The sequence below is a fragment of the Haemorhous mexicanus genome, chromosome 22 (genome assembly GCF_027477595.1).
Source record: "Haemorhous mexicanus isolate bHaeMex1 chromosome 22, bHaeMex1.pri, whole genome shotgun sequence".
Classification (NCBI taxonomy): Eukaryota; Metazoa; Chordata; class Aves; order Passeriformes; family Fringillidae; genus Haemorhous; species Haemorhous mexicanus.
In genome coordinates this window covers 10958678-10974465 of record NC_082362.1, presented here as the reverse complement: position 1 = coordinate 10974465, position 15788 = coordinate 10958678, and the positions used below count along the sequence as shown (strand labels likewise).

Here is a 15788-nt window from a genome sequence, read left to right as displayed (position 1 = left end):
TTTTTTTAGGCACTGATACTCCTGTGGCAGGTACACACTTTGCTAGAGCAGGAACTGCAGCATGTGCTGTCAGGTTTACAGACACCTCTGGCTTTGCACAGGCTCCTGAGGCTGCTGCATTGCCAATCTTTTCCTGCCTACCTAGGGCAGCCTTTGCCGGGGAGAGCCCCAGCTCCAGTCTGGGAGGAAACTTACTTTATTGGAGGAACTTCGTCGATCCTGTTGCCCAGCTGAGACTCGTGGGACTTGCTCCTGGTGAGGGTGGGGAAGTTGGGCAGCAGCTGGAACACCTTGCGGCAGGGGGGCGGCGGCGTCCGCGGCGGCTTCAGGCGGTGCCGGCGCCTGGGCTGCGGCGTGGCCGGGGGGGTGACGGTGATGCTGTGCGGGGTCCTGGGCCTGCCCCCGGCCGCGGGCAGCACCAGCGGCTCCAGCAGGCTCTCTGCCCAGGGACAGGGCTCGCAGGGCGCGGCGGTGGGCGCGGAGCGCGGCTGCTGCTGGCTGCCCTTGGCCGGGCCACACGGGGACCAGGCGGGGTCCGGCTGCGAGCAGGAGCTGTCCCGGCGCTCGGGGAGGGCCAGCGGCACATCGTCCCTCAGCTCCCCTCCTGTCCAAGGGAGCAGCGTTAGTGGCGGCCGGCAGGGAGGGCTCTGCGTGCACCGAGCCCCGCGCTGCTCAGGGCAGGGCTGCGGGTGCCCGTTTCACCTGGCAATGATCTCCCCTGAGCCTCAGCAGGACCCCAGGCTGCGAAAACTCAGCACAGGGCCTGATCTGAGCTTTTGGGAGACATATACCTGGGGTTTTAAAAATGCCATTTCTTTCTAAGAGGTGAATGCCATAACTCCTGAGCAATGGCTGGTTTATACAGTGCGGATGGGAAATATTTGACAGCCTGGGACAAGAAAGATTAGAAAAAAGGAAACATGAGACTGAGCTGTTTGCTGATTTTTTCCATTAACTAATCTTTACCATTTGCAATTGGAAGAACTGTCATAATACCAACAGGAAACATCACCTTTCAGTGACAGATTGATAACTGCTACAAAGAAAGATGTGGTGCATGTGAGTCCCAGTCTGCTGGGAGAGGCTCTTGTACAAACAGATTTTACAGTGCCCGTGGAAGTGCTACGGGAAGGTTTCTCTCTGAGCTGGCAATATTTGGGAAAGGCATCACCTACAAGGAATCTGGATGTATTTTAGTAAGTCAAGGATGTGTGAGAATGGAGAATGAACTGGAGCATTAAACACAACTCTGAACAGAAAGGGTTAATAAGGATATACTCTACTGAGTAGGAGAGGATTCTACATACATTTATTTCCATTTATTTCTCTGAATCGATGTCCAAACCAAACCCAGCTGACAGCTCTAGGTAGGTTTGATCAGTGCACACCCCAGAGCCATATGCTGCTCACAGAACTTCCCCAAACAGTGTCTGCAAGGCAGCAGATGGGGCTGGGCTGCTGGGACACCAGTGCCACAGGAGAACAAGGCAGTGTGTACCTGACTCCGTCACCTTCCGCAGGCAGCTCAGGGCCCCGTTGAGCCTGGAGCACTCCTCATCTCTGGCTCCACATCTCTTCATCGTTTCTTTCACCTTTGACTCATTCATTTCTAGTAAGGCATCCAGGGTCAGCTCCTCTGGTATTCTCTGCAGGAAAGCAAGAGGGACCCTTGTTGCTGCTCTCTGTGTATAAGCAGGAGTGTCACCTGTCGGGTGCTTTCAGCAGTGGCACTGTCTCACCGCCTGGGCTGACTCATGGCTCACTCCTTTTGGCAGTGCCCCTCTGGCACGGCCAGCAGTGCCCACAGCTGCTCCCTCCCCTGCCTGGGGTGTGAGTGTGCTCTGTACCTCCAGGACTGGTCATCCTCTGCTACTCCACTTAGGATTACAGGGGATCAAAATACGCCTCCCCTTGTGGAAAATTTTTGCAAAGCTACTAATGAAACTTAACTTTCTCATTAAAAATAGGGTCAGAAATAAAACAGGTCTAAAACCTGAAAAAGAGTCAGATAAGGATGTCTGGCTTTTCAGTACTGAAGTGAACAGCAGAAACAGTGAGGAAAATTACTTCTTTATTTGAACAAAAAAGAAATGTTTTGACAAAGATAGTGGCCTCCTCCTCAAGCAGTTTTTCCTTCATCAGAGGACCAGCCTTACCCATATCCTGCCTGGAGAGATATCTCTGCAGAACTCCTTCTACATCTTAATACACCAAAGCCCCACAGTGATAAGGCTCAGATCAGGCAGACACAAAAGATACAAGAGCCTGGAAAACACAAAATGATCTGGTATTTCCTGACACAGAACTGAGCTGTGTGCCTCTCTCCTCCCCCATTCAAATGTTTCCAGTGTAAGTCTGCAGCAATTGTGGTTAATAAACAAAACCAGGATACTTAGCCCAGTTACCCAGGAATTTCCCTGTAAAGTTCTGCCTAAACAAACCTCCCTGTTGCCTATTCTCACAATGAGATCACAAATTTCACAATATTTGGCCTTTATCCTAAAGTTTCGACTCCTGGAATCAAACTATATAAAAGGCTTTGAACTTTATTTGAAGGGAAAACTCAAAAGTGTGTGTCACTGCTTGGTGAAACAAAAAGCTTGGAATCCTCCAGTCCTTAAACCCCACTTCCGACTCAAAAGCAAACGTGAATGTGTTGAATGTCCTTTAACAATTGCATCTTTCTTAAGCCAGACTCTTGCTTTGAGAGCTGACGCAGGACTTTCAGCTGTGACAGTGCCCAACAGCCCCAACCTTTGGAGCTCTGTAGGTGGCAACACGAGTTTCCAATTTTAGTAACTGTGGCATGAAGCAAACAAAAAGAATAAATTAAGAAAGGGCAGAAGTCTAAGAAACACATCCTGTATCTTCTGTCACATGCCCTGAACTGGATGAAACACAAAACACAGCTGACTCAAGGGGAGGCCAGGAATTTAAATGAGCAGTAAGCACGAAGCAGGACCAGAGCAGAGCCAGTGTTCAATGAAGTTTGGGTAGACTTTCTTTCTTTTCCCCTGTAACTAATCTTTGCAGAATAACAAAAGCACAGCCATCACAATTGATGCTGGGTATTATTCATTTTTCTGCACACCTGCACCACCATGATGCAGGACATAAGACTGCCCCATCCCTTTGGAGGACACAGTCTCTCTCTGCCCAGAGCTGACTGGTCTGTGATGGTCCCCACAAGGCCCAGCTGTGCACCCCCAGCTCAGCTCTCACACAGACCCTGCCTGAGGGGACTGCACCCACACACAAAGCCCAAGCTCCTCTTCTGCTCAGTAGTTTCATTTTAGAAAGACAGAATAGCAAGTTGTAGGAAAGTAGAAAGTACAGAAAAGGAGATTATATTTAAACAATCCCAATGACCTTGAGCTGGGAGAGCTCAGACTTTCTGAACCTGCTGCCAGCCCCCATGACACGCGACAAAAGAAATAAGCCTTCAGAGAGGGGGAGGGAGGGGAAGTAAGAGGCTTTCTTTAAACAGCCACTCATGTGCTGCACATATGTGGTGGCTTAATTTAAAAGTGGTCAACCTGATCCCTGTAAGATTGGCCTGCTCTGCCTTGGCTGTGTGTCACCCCCCAGGCAGTGTGACAGTGAGGAGGGTCACTAGTTCAGGGTGGCTCTCAAACAGGTTCTGCTGCTGCCCTGGCTCAGCTGCTGTGGCAGGAGAAGGGCCCCTGCTCAGGGGCACGTGGGGGCCTCTGGCCCCTCAGGGCAGCTCTGGGGCCTTGCACAGGGGTTACTCCCACTCTTCACCACTGAGGGTGAGACATGTGGGTCCAGCTGACATCTCTTCACCTGCTTCTTCAGTGGGTGCTGAGGCTTTTTTAAAAAACAGCTTTAAAAATGCAGATTAAAGGCTTGCATCAGGACCAAGCTCAACACCACCTCCCTGGGCACACCTTGTCGTGACAGGGAGAGCTGCAAGATATTCAGACAGTACTCTACTATTAAGGTCAGATTCAAAAACAGAGAAAAAGCAGAAGACAGAATCTGCTTTCAATCTTCAGCACCTCATAACTGCCAGCAAAATCTTAAGCCTAACCATGCACTGCTCAGCAGAAGGGATGCTAAAAAGTCCAAAGCAGGAAATTACTCCTCCCTACAACAGGTAAGAGGACTTTTCCCTGAAGCCCTCCTGCTTATCAGACACAGACTGCACTTCGTGGTGCACATGTCTAAAGAGAGAAAAGTGAGTACCAGTGCATCCAAGGAGCCATCCAAGGGTCAGTCTCAATTAGTCCGGGTGAAGAGTTCACAACAGTCTTTAATCTTGCCTGGTGTCCAACTTAAATCCCTGAAACATGGCAAAAATGCTGGTATCTAACACAGTGGAGGGGTTATTTTTGGTAAAGATTCCACCCTGCAAATAAGCCTACGTAGCTAATGCTGCTGCAGGCACTCTGCAAAATCAGCCTGACCTGCTCCTCGACCCACTAGCCACAGCTCTTCCTGTAAAGCTGGACAGTTGTCAAGGCCCCAAATGCCTCCTCTTAAATCAATACATTCCCTCTCCAATCATCCTCCCGTGAAGCAGCAGATGCTAGAAGAGAAAGCCCATTACATAAGGTGCTTAAATTCCCACTGATAGCTCTAAGCAAAGCATGTAAAGATGCTCTTAAGAACATCTTGTGCCTGCTAGTTGTTATTCTGCAGTGTTTTTCTGGTGCCCAGCAATGAAGGTACTGAAAAATTGCTGTATTATTAAATTCCTGGGGATTTTATGGGCATTCTGGAAAGCCTCTCACTTGAAATTTCCAGCTTGCATTAAGCCGTGAGCATAAACAGGCCATGGTTCCACCTAACATCACCCTCCTCACTGTTCCACCTCACAGCAGAGGCTGGAGGGGAGCTGACAGGCTCAGGGCATCCTGTCCAGCTGGCTCTTTGGGGACAGGAGAGCTGCTCTCACTACTCTTCTGTGGCAGACAGGTGAAGCAGTTGCAGATCCCTTGGGCTGACCTCAAGCCATGAAGGGTTCACAGTGCCCAAAGCTGCAAGGGGCACCCGGAGCCCTTGGCAGGGAAGGGGAGCCCTGGCAGTGGTAGAGACTATCTTCCAGGAGCTGTTTACACTGGGGAGGGGCCTTCAGCTGCAACACTGAAGGAATTTTATAGCTCAAGGAAGCCTGCAGGACAGAATTAATTTGCATACACACAATTAGCACATCCAGGATCTCTGCTATCTGGCCAGCCAGCCAGAGCTTCTGCTGCCAGACCCATGGAAATCCCCAACAGACAGCCATGGTCCTCATGGCCTGTTCATGCAGATATGCTGACAGAAAAAGATGAGAGGATACAGCTGGGGAAACCTGATAGGCGTAGGCAGATCTGCCTCTTCTATCCCCCATCCAAAGGATGCACTCACAAAAACCCCTCACAGCTCCTCCAGTGACAGATCTGCTGTGAGCTGGGCCACCCTGTGCAAACAGAACCCTCTGCCACAGGCTCACAGCAGCAGCCCCAGGCCCGTGGCTCACCCTTGGCAGGGACATTTTCACAGGGGCAGCACAAGGCTCTGGGCACTCAATTCCTGCTCAAGGCATGAGCCCTTCCTGCTCTGCTCCTGCTGTGCCCAGCCCTGCCCCTGCCTTGCTCAGCTCTGCAGCTCTTTGGCATCAATGCTGGCTGGGGATGGGCTTCACAGGCAGGCAGGAGCTATCCCAGAAAAGGGTACGAGGGTACAACTGGGACTCAAATCTGTTCCCAAAAGGAACAGCCTCAAAGCAACAACCACAGCCCTGTTCCACCTGCTCCCAGTCTCCCTGGTGACACAGCCCTGCTGATGGCCAGACCCCGGGGCAGGATGTGCCCCTCCCTGTGCAGGACAGTTATCCACTCTAAAAACAGCTTTCCAAGCTTGACTGACTGGCACTCCTGCTCCACAGCCAGCAGGGCTGGCCCAGACATGCTTCAGAAGATGATAAGAAGATGACTCTGTGCTTAAGTTAGTTTTTATGACAGTGACAAGTTACATGTGGGAACAAATACAATAGTTATGTTTCTGGGAAGCACAGTGATAAAGGCAGAGAAAATCGCTTTCTGGGCTGAAGAAAATAAGCCAACAGAATTTTTTTTAGTCTCTTCTATTTGACAGAAATACTCCAAGCTCAGAACCTAGTAAATAGCTCTGCAAGAGACATCTTCCATCAGCTCAGGAGTGGAGAGAGCACTCTGTTCTCATCCTCCTTCCCTCCCATTGCCCTCCCAATTCCTGACTCCAACTCCCAAGGCAAGCAGGACAATCGAGATCAATGTATTTTTCTAGGACCATTTTCAGAGCAACTTTTATCCACTCAAGATGACTACATAGCATGAACACACCTTCTGTCTGTAAGGCTCCTTGCCCTGTCTTTTCTAGACCTCAGTTCAAGTACCTCTTTGCTCACTTTCACCCCACCATATTTAACCATTTATACATAATTGTTGGCATTAAACACATAATCAATCTCTAGAATTAATCAATCTATAAATCTGATCAGATTCTAGAACTCCTAATCAAAAACAAGGACTCCAGCATTCCCTAGAAAAACACTTAAACAGCAAGTTACAGCACCACATTAGCCCAGCTCCAGAGCAGAGCCTGCTACCACTTTCTATGATAAAAATCTCTCTGGCAACTGATTAGAGGACCAGTAACAAAGCCACAGAACTAGCACAGGTTGGGGTGGGGGTTCCAAGTTCCCTTACCCTCTGGAAGGAGCTGTGTACTGCCAAGGAGGATGCCAGGCTGGGGCTGGCAGTGCCCACCTACCTGCAGGCCCGCGAGGTCGGCACAGCCCAGCCCTCGCACCCGGCGCAGCGTCACCGGCTCGCTGCTGTCCGCGCTCTCGGCAGCTCGAGCTGTTGCCCAACGCCATAAACACTGCATTGTTATTGCTGTAATCTCTTCCAGAACTAAAGGATTTTACAGGCAGTCATTATTCTCATTTTAAATATAGGTTTTCAAAGAAATAAAGGAGCCCAGCAATTATAATCACCAGAGCTTTCGAGCTTCACAATGTCTAGAGCAAGTCACTGAGCAAAAATAGTCTTCACTCAGGAGTAGAGGAGTCAGCAGATATTCTAAATTGGAGCTGCTGCTCTATTTCTGACAGGAGAGCCTGGGAGCTTCTGTGCTTCCCTGCATGGCAGCTTTATTTGGGAGAGGACTGGGGGGAGCGAGGGGAGGGGAGGGGAGACAGAGAAACAGAGCATTGTTCCTCTCACCGCTGAGCTAAAGAACTGCTGCAATTAGGCTGCTTTTCAACAGTGTTATGTCACAGATTAGCACAGTCTTGAAAATACTCCCTCCAGTAGCACGAGAAATGCAAAGGGAATCAGAGCCATTTGAAAAAGCAAAAACTCCATCAAGCCAGGCCTTTCTCCTGGTCTGTCCCTGACAGGCAGCAGGCAGAGAGCCCTCCACTGCACCTCCTCCTGTGCCAGACCTGCTGCTCTGTTCAGCTCTCAGAGGTGCCCAGGGCAGGGCGCTGAGGCAGCTCTTCTGAGACTCCACAGGTACTTGGCAATCTCTCCAACTCGTTTCAGAGCCTAAAAGGCACAAGAAGAGAGGGCTGTGTGCCACGTGACCACACTGTGACACTTGTGCAGTTTTCCTCCTCTCTGCACCATTTTTTGGAAGCGTTAAGAAGGAAACCCAGCATGCCTATTTCCATTTTACAGCGAGCTAACTATCTGAAAGATGGGAAGCTGTTCCCAGTAGCACAGAGCCAGAACCACTTGAGGGTCCCCATTTTCACAGCATGACCTGCTCAACCCTGTCTGCAAAGGCTCCTCCCCATCCTGTCACAGGCAGTGTGCAAGAAGCAGGACACCACTCTAGATTTTGTAATAACTAACCTATTAAAGCTCCTTCTGTCAGTGATTTCCATTTTGAAAGCTTTCAGGTGAAATGCAGTTCAACGTGCTGTATGAAATCTAAACAACAGCAGGAATGATCCCATGATACCTGAGACATTTCTGAAAGGTAACTCATCCCAGACAGCTCAGCATTGTGCTGATGTCAGTGTCCAACACCAACAGTGGCTGCATGGCTATTTTTTGAGCAGTGAAATAACAGGACCAAAAAAAAAACCACTGCAAGAGCAGAGCACTTAGTTTATTAGCCCAGCTATTTCCGCTTCCCCCAGCTCACAGCCTGTTCCAGCATGCCTACTCAGAAATTATTTTAATGACCCACAGGGTGTTGCAGTTCTGCTGTCCAGCTAATACAAGTGCTACAGAAGCTGCCTGCAGCTGCATGAAATGGATGCAGAACCCTTAAAAGATAGCCATATTTTTGGAATCCCAGAGGAATTTCAGTGCTTTGTACAGTTCTTACAGTTCTGTCCCAGAAGGAACAGAGTTCACTCAACTGGGCATTGCTTGGAAGGGGGCAGCAAGAGAGCACAAATCAAAATAATATAGATCTGGGAAGTTCTTTCTGCCTTAGACCAAACCCGAATTTGTTCACCCCTTTTAGTGACCACGCATACAGAAGGGTAGTCTCAACCCTCTCTGCTTCCTGAATTAGCAGAATGTGGCAGATTTGAACTGTCCACCTCCCTCCTCCCTTTCCTTCACCTCTTCCCCCCTCTTTTCTGTAAGGCATCACAAAGGATTTATAAAAGAGCTACAAAGACATTCTTTTAGACTCAGGCAATTCCAGTAACCTTAGAAACCAGCACTGGTTGGGAGCCTGGCAGTTTGGCCACAGCAACAGGCTGCTTTTGTCCTCTCATTGTCACTGCTGCACCTTTGGCTGTGCCACCCAAAACCTCGCTGGGCTGGAAGGCAACACCAGAACCACCTTCAAAATGAACAGTAGGAAATAAAAGGAACAACTTGGTCCTGAACCCACACTGTTTAACCAGAGACCACTTAGTTACATCAGAACCAAGCTGGAATAACTTCTATGAAAATCTGTGGAATTTTTCACCCAGGCAGATTCCTGCTGAGGTCAAAGAAAAATTTTGGTTTTTTAGCGATCAAAGGAAACTTGAATGAGAACATTGTGACCTGGCCTGCAGAGGCAACATGGGAAATAGAACAGAAAAAGCCTTTTCTGCCTTGTTTAGCTGTCAGTGAATTGAGCTCTACGTGTGTGTGTGTGAGACTGTAACAATGGTCCTGTTTTGGCTAATGCTGGACACAGAACACAGCGCAGCACAGAACTATTAGTATCCAAAAGGTAGTGAGTGATTAAGTCCTGCTGGGGCTCTCAGACCCAGCAGGCAGCTGGGAATGTACTGAAGGGCCAGGAGGGCTCTGTGAGGGCTGTGTCCCCTCCTTACCTGCACCACCTCCTTCCTGACGTTGACGATGTCCAGCCAGTCGTTGAAGCGGGGGTAGCTGTTGAGCTCGGCGGTGCGGTCGCTCAGGGGCACGCTCAGCTTGCACTGCCGCTGCCGGTGGATGTAGTCAATCAGCTTCACCTGGGAGCCAGAACACAAACTGTGAGCTTCCTTGGCACAGGCTGACCCTTCCCAGGCTGTGCTTCTACACGGGGCGTGCTGGCTTTGAGCAGGGCTCTTCCATGACACAGAAGTGACACCCTCCTCAGAGCTCTCGGGGAAATCTGTGCAGTGCACTTCCCTCGCACTGAGCATCTTTGCTCCTCAGCATTTCAGCAGAAGGCAGGACCTGCTCTGAGCCCCCATCAACAGCAGTTCTGAGGCAGGAATAACCAAAGTACCCAAAGACTCTGAGGCCTATTATGTGATGGGCATTTCTATTACAAAATCAACATTAAAACCAGCTAACTTAAAAGAACCAAAATTCAGGCAGTTGGACTAGATAATTTCTGCACATCTTCTATTCTAAAGTTTTATTCCAAAGCTTTTATCACCTGACCATCTCATGGCAAATGCACTACACAGAATTCTTCACTTAAGGCACAAAAGAATAAAACAGCAAAAAGGAGTATTGTTTGTGCCTTATGTTTGCTTATCAAAAAGAAAATACTCTCCAAAGATTGCTCACTGTGTCACACGTTCCTGTGAGGGAGGCTTAAGCTTCAAAACCTTCCTAACAAAACAATGCCTCAAAGCAAGTTAGCTGATCCATGATTTATAAACCAAAACATGTTCTTAGTCAACAAATTTTAGCATCTGGGACATGATCAGACTGAAAATGTAAAGGAAAAAACAAACATGGATTGTTTGACCATTATGATGTGTCTCTTACAGTTTAAGTGCTTTCCTATGAAGTTACTTGAGAGCATGTTTTATGAGCAATCTATTCCTTACAACTATCAGCTACAACTATAACAAGTTTGTCCCTGCCCACACACCAAATTCTGACAGCAGTGCCATGCAGCTGGAGATTTATCAAAAAGTGTGTGAACACTGAAGTGATTCCAATTCCTGTAATGCCCAGAGCAATGCAAAGCACTGCCATTCCCAGGAGAGGCAATCCAGGACTGCCATGTCCTAGAAACTCAGCCATCCCTTTGCATTCTCACCCTGACCACCCCTGCTGAAACCAGAGGAGCCTTTTCACCACAACTTCCCAACAGGGCTTTGGAGCACCAGCTCTACAATGAACTGGAAATCCCAACCACTCGTTCTCGGTACCTCTTTTTATATAAAGGGGCTGACAGCACTTCCTTTTTTCCACCCCTGCTCTACTTCCTCTGGCCAGAGCAGAGCAAGCAGGGCAGGGCAGGGCCAGCCTCGGGAGGGACTGGCTGTGGGCTCAGCAGTGCCTGGGCCCCAGTGGCTGCCACGCTGCTGTGTTGCTGCTGTGTGCCAGGCAGAGCCCAGGGGCTCTGTGCCTGCCATGTGTGCCATGTGCTGGGCCCTGTGTGACGGGCAGGGGCTGCTGCTGGCTGTGCTCTGGCTGCCCTCTCTCTGCACCAGCCCCTCAGCCGTGGCCTGCCCCGAGTTCCCCTGGCTCTGGAACAGGGGAGCTGGGATCCTCCAGGCAGCCCTGTGCACTCTGGGGCACACATGTGTCACGGGCTGCCTCAGTGCTGACCTTCTGCTTTCTCACTGCCACACGTCCTTTCCCACAACAGCCTGTCCACAGGGCTCTCCTGTTCTCTGCCATGGCAGAAAGGAGCTTGCAGGTGCTGTCCCAAGGATTTTCCTGCTCGGGGCTTGGTTTAAATTTTCTTTCTTCTCAGTGTGCTTTTTCCTGCTATGGACACTGACACTGGGCAGGCTGGGATGAGTAGATGGGCAAGGGCCCCTCAGGACAAGCAGAAAGAAGAGGCTGCAGGAAGTCTGTAGACTCAACAGCCTCCAGTATGCCAAAAATCAGCTTACACAAATGAGAAACAGCTTCCCAACTGTGCAATAGCTATGTCATGGAAAAGAGAAGGAAGACAGAAATCACCCAAGCCTTGTCTCTTTCCAGAGGCCACTCGAGGGAAGGGCCAAGGACAATATGTGTTCTGATATACAAACTGCAACCACAACATCCAGCCCCAGGCAAACAGCTCAGTGTGTTTGTGAGCCTGTCCATGGAATTCCCAGGGCACTGCAGGATGTAGCTGCTGCTGCCCCTGGCTCACCTCACCCTTCCCCATTCCTGGGAACGCCTCAGGTTTGCAGAGCACCTAAGGACAGAGGCAAGATTGCACAGTGATCTTGGAACTGGTACAGCCAGCCCTGATGGGTCTGTGTCTAAAGCAGCAGCTTGGCTCTGCAGTCTGACTGTAACGTGTTATTTTAGTGTAGGATGTCCCATCAGGCAAGATTTATTTCTCCTGGAAGAAGGATGAGCTATCAGCATACTCTGTAAAGCCAAAGCTCCATGCTTCGTTATATGGAACACTAATTACAGGCAAATGCCCTAAAAGTAGCACATGATCCAGAATAAAGCAAGGAACTGCAGGCAATGGAGGTGTCAGAATCTGTTCCAAAAGTCACAGTGGAAGGAAAGGAGGGCTTAGCATCTATTTATAAATAAAAAATCACAAATTATGTAAAAGAAACTGCCCAGAAAGTGTGTGCGCCACGTTATCCAACTCCAGCGTGCAGTGTCACGAGGACAGCACGCTGCTCGAGGCAGGATATTGCTGAGGTACAGCCACTGCTTTTGTACTCCTCACAGAAGTGCTCCTGGCCAGCCTCAGAGCAACACCAGAAGCATCACATGAGTAAGAGAACAGAGCTGGGCTGCACTCCTGGCAGCACAGGTCCGAGTGTCTCAGAGGGCCAAGGCTGGTTTTTCCCGGATAACTCTTTCGTATTTACTCCTCAAGTCCAAATTTGTTTTCCCCTAGTCCTATAAATAGTGTATTTGCATTCTCGTCCCAGCCTACATGCACCACGCTTCTCCCCTAGGATGAATTTCATTTTGTTGTTTCCTGCCCAGACTTTTTACTAAACTACATGGTTTGGCTTTAATAGCTGAGCTGTTGCAAAACCCTTTTCTGAGAATATAATAAAATTTCTGGGTTCAGTGACGCACATAAAAACCCACAACTAGCACACAGGTCTCCAACCACAAACTAGACTGAGAGATAAAGCCAATAGTAGCTACTCACTGCCTGCTTGCTAAATGGCACGTCCTACTCATCACAAATGGCAAACCCCACACCAGAAGGACCAATACTCCAACTGCCTTGAACCCACAGAGATGGGAAAGAACAAGAACAGAGACAGGACACGGAACAGCTGGAGCACATCACTGACTCCAGGGCAGAGCCCTGCTGCTCTGCCTGGTGCAGCTGATGGCCAGGACACCAGTCCTCATTGCTCTGAGAAGGGCACATGCTGCCAGGTGCTCCTGGATGCATGTCCATCTCCTTACAGCACCTTTAAAAGATCCCTTTACAGCACAGATGAGAAGCAAGTCCAAGAAGCTTAGGAGAAAACTGCCAAGCTTGTACTTTTCTATTTATTTCTGCAAAATAAACAGCAGATCTCTAGAGATGCAAGTCTGCCCGCATCCATGACCTCCAGCCGACAGCTGGGACTTTAGAGGACAATAAACAAAAAGCAAATGCCCACAAGTTTTTCAGCTGCACTTCTGCAGACATGGCACAGAAAGGCATCTGAAAAACCAGATCACTGACACCGAGGTGCAGAATTCAGGAGATACTAACCAGATAAATCAAGTTTCATGCATTTGGGGGTCAACTCTCCCCAAGCTTCTTGTTGATTATGTTTTATTCATGTTTAGAAAAGTGGCATCTTGTTCCAGAGTCACTAAAAGGCATTAAACTTAGACCTATTGCAGCTTCTGCACTTGGTCAAAACCCAGTCTGAATCCAATGCACTTGATCCAAATAAACATGGAAAAAGGAGCAAAGGCTAGAAGACTCCCCATTTCTCTAAGGTCTTCTGCAGCTTAGTCCCATGCTTTTAATCTGCTTATCTTGAAATACCCTACAGATGCAGCAAAAATAGTAATTTTCAATTCACAAAAAAAAAGGGAAACCATGGCAGAGAATGGAAATTATAAATTAAACAACTTGGGGACAGGCAGAGGGAGGACTCTGCTATACCAAGGTGCCAGCCAGGATTTCTTCAGAATATCAACAGTTGGAGACCAAGTTTGATTCAATCATACGTTTCACAACCAAATGCCATGTTTTCACACTTTCACAAAAGTTATAATCTGCTCAGTGAAGCCTGCAACTTTTCTTGTTGACTTGAAACATACGCAATGTTTAGAAGAGGAGTTTTGCAATACCCAAAACAAACAACTGTCATGATTTAGTCAACAAATCAAGCACATGGTCAAAAGCAGATCCTATTGCTCCTGTGCCTGGAGATGAAATCTGAGGGAGCCTGGCAGCACTGGAGAGACAATAAACATGAGCTTGCACGGAAACTTCCAAGGCTACAACCAAGTCCTGCCCTGCAATTTACCCAGCTGGTGGCTGAGGCCTTAAAAGGATCGGATCAATGTATGGCCCAGCTCTTGCATGTGGTTAAGAGAAATGCAAATCATCCATCTTGCCTCAGACAGGAATTAATCAGGAAGGAACTCCTCTATTAACCTGCCAAGAACCAGCCCAGAGGGCAGGGAGCACTCCCTGAAGCATGGCAGCAGCTCCTGGTGCAGCAGGACACTGCACTGGCCAGATCAGGATCACAGTGCGAGGGATGTTCTGCATTTCTGCCTCCTCAAACACAAGACAAAACTTCTGAGCTGGAGTTTATCTGCACGGGGCACTGGGGAAAGTCAGACGAGTCATCTGAAGGCATCCAGTGAAAGTGGATTCCCTTCACACCTTTTGCTGACTCTTATCTATTCTCCCCAGTTCCATTATATACACAAATGCTATGTCAGACCAAAAAATCCTTCTAGGCCATCTGAGCACTGAAGAGAACATAAAAAGGTCAGAATTGGACTTACCAAATTTGTCTCTGAAGTCGTGCTTGGCAACCATGTGAGAAACTGATAAAGATCTCATCAGCTACTGGGAGAGCAGCAGCATGTGAGGATACTTCAGGGCACTTTCTCTCAGTCATGTAGTTTAAAGTGAAAAAAGGGTACAGTGGGGTTGATCCATGCAAGGGAAAGACCTAGGATATCACTGTTATACAGCACACTGAGATCTGGGGCAGAGCCTGGGCTCTGGAGAGCTCAGAAAGCCCCTGAGCAGGTGCCCACACAAGGAACCAATCCCTCCCCTGTGAGGCACCCACCACAGCCACTTGAAATACGGGGTCAGTGCATGGTCTGCCTCAGGATCTACCTCAGAAATAGCCTCCAAAGCAGCCCTGCTCTTGTGGGTTTTGGAGAGAGGAGCACAACAGAACTAACAGGTCCCCCAGATCCCACACTAACCGTGTGGGAATGCCAAACTGGTGGAAATAGCAAACACCAAAGAGGTAGAAGTGTTGGCTGGTTCTGCAGCTGGGACTGAAATGCAGCAATGCTGAACATGTCCTGAGCAGAACCTTCCCCCAAAAGCAGGAATCAAGGCAATCTCAGGTGTGATCAGAGTGCTGTTGAGCCTGAACACTGGTGTGGGCCAGAGGGGTCTCCAAAGAATAGGCCAGGACAAGTGTCTGAGGAGGGGCCTAGAACAGGGCGGAGGAATCATGGCACAGAGAGCTGAGGTATTCCCAGTGTGCCTGGGAGCCAGGATGGGGCATCACAGCACACAGCTCTAGGCTCAGCTCTGCCAGGGATCTGCAGGCACAGCACAGGCTTCTCTGTGCTGTGCAGCCAACCATCCAAACCAGTTCTGCTCCAGTGTGAGGGGCCGCAGGGCCCTCCAGCTGACAACAACCCAACCGTGCCTGCAGCTCTGCCCACAGAGCACTGAGCTGCTCCTTTGTGAACTCAGGCTCTCAGCAGCTGACTCATCTGAGTGCCCCCAGCTATCTGGATGGTTATCAGCATCTGATCACAGCACCACCAGCACCAACTGCAGCCTCAGAAATTCTCATTTCCCCCTCTGTTCAGAGAACTCCTCCTTGTGCCTGTAGGTATAAAGATACCTGATGACAGTGAGAAGTGTTCCCTTTCTCATACAGGGAGAATTGAACCAGTGCCTGGTTTTGACTGGTTTAGAACCAAATCTGCTTGCTTAAACTGAGAGAGTGGGTCTGTACCCTTTTCACATGACATATGCTCAATTTGCAGTGAAATGTGATCCAAACCTGTTCATAGAACACTTCGTTCAGCCACAGAGAAAACCATCCTTCCCATCTGTGCTTCCATTAGGAACAGTCACATAATACAGGATTCAGCTGGAGAGTCTCACAATCTCACCAATTTCCAAACTACCTTGAGATCAGCAAGAAACTCAAACAGCTCTTCCCAAGGCAAGCACAGGATCTGCACAGGACCCAAAGTACGAGGAAGAGAAGCAAAACACTTCATTTCAAGGAA

At 49.0% G+C, this 15788-nt stretch overlaps 1 protein-coding gene across 1 annotated transcript in view; it reads right to left on the bottom strand.

The window, feature by feature from the left end:
• KSR1 (kinase suppressor of ras 1) overlaps window positions 1-15788 on the bottom strand; it is a 48245-nt gene that overhangs the window by 13316 nt on the left and 19141 nt on the right. The window contains exons 2-4 of the mRNA XM_059865670.1: window positions 9281-9421; window positions 1499-1646; window positions 196-604 (exon numbers count right to left, since the gene is read on the bottom strand). Of these exons, the coding sequence (XP_059721653.1) occupies window positions 196-604; window positions 1499-1646; window positions 9281-9421 (698 nt within the window). The remainder of the gene's footprint in view (window positions 1-195; window positions 605-1498; window positions 1647-9280; window positions 9422-15788) is intronic.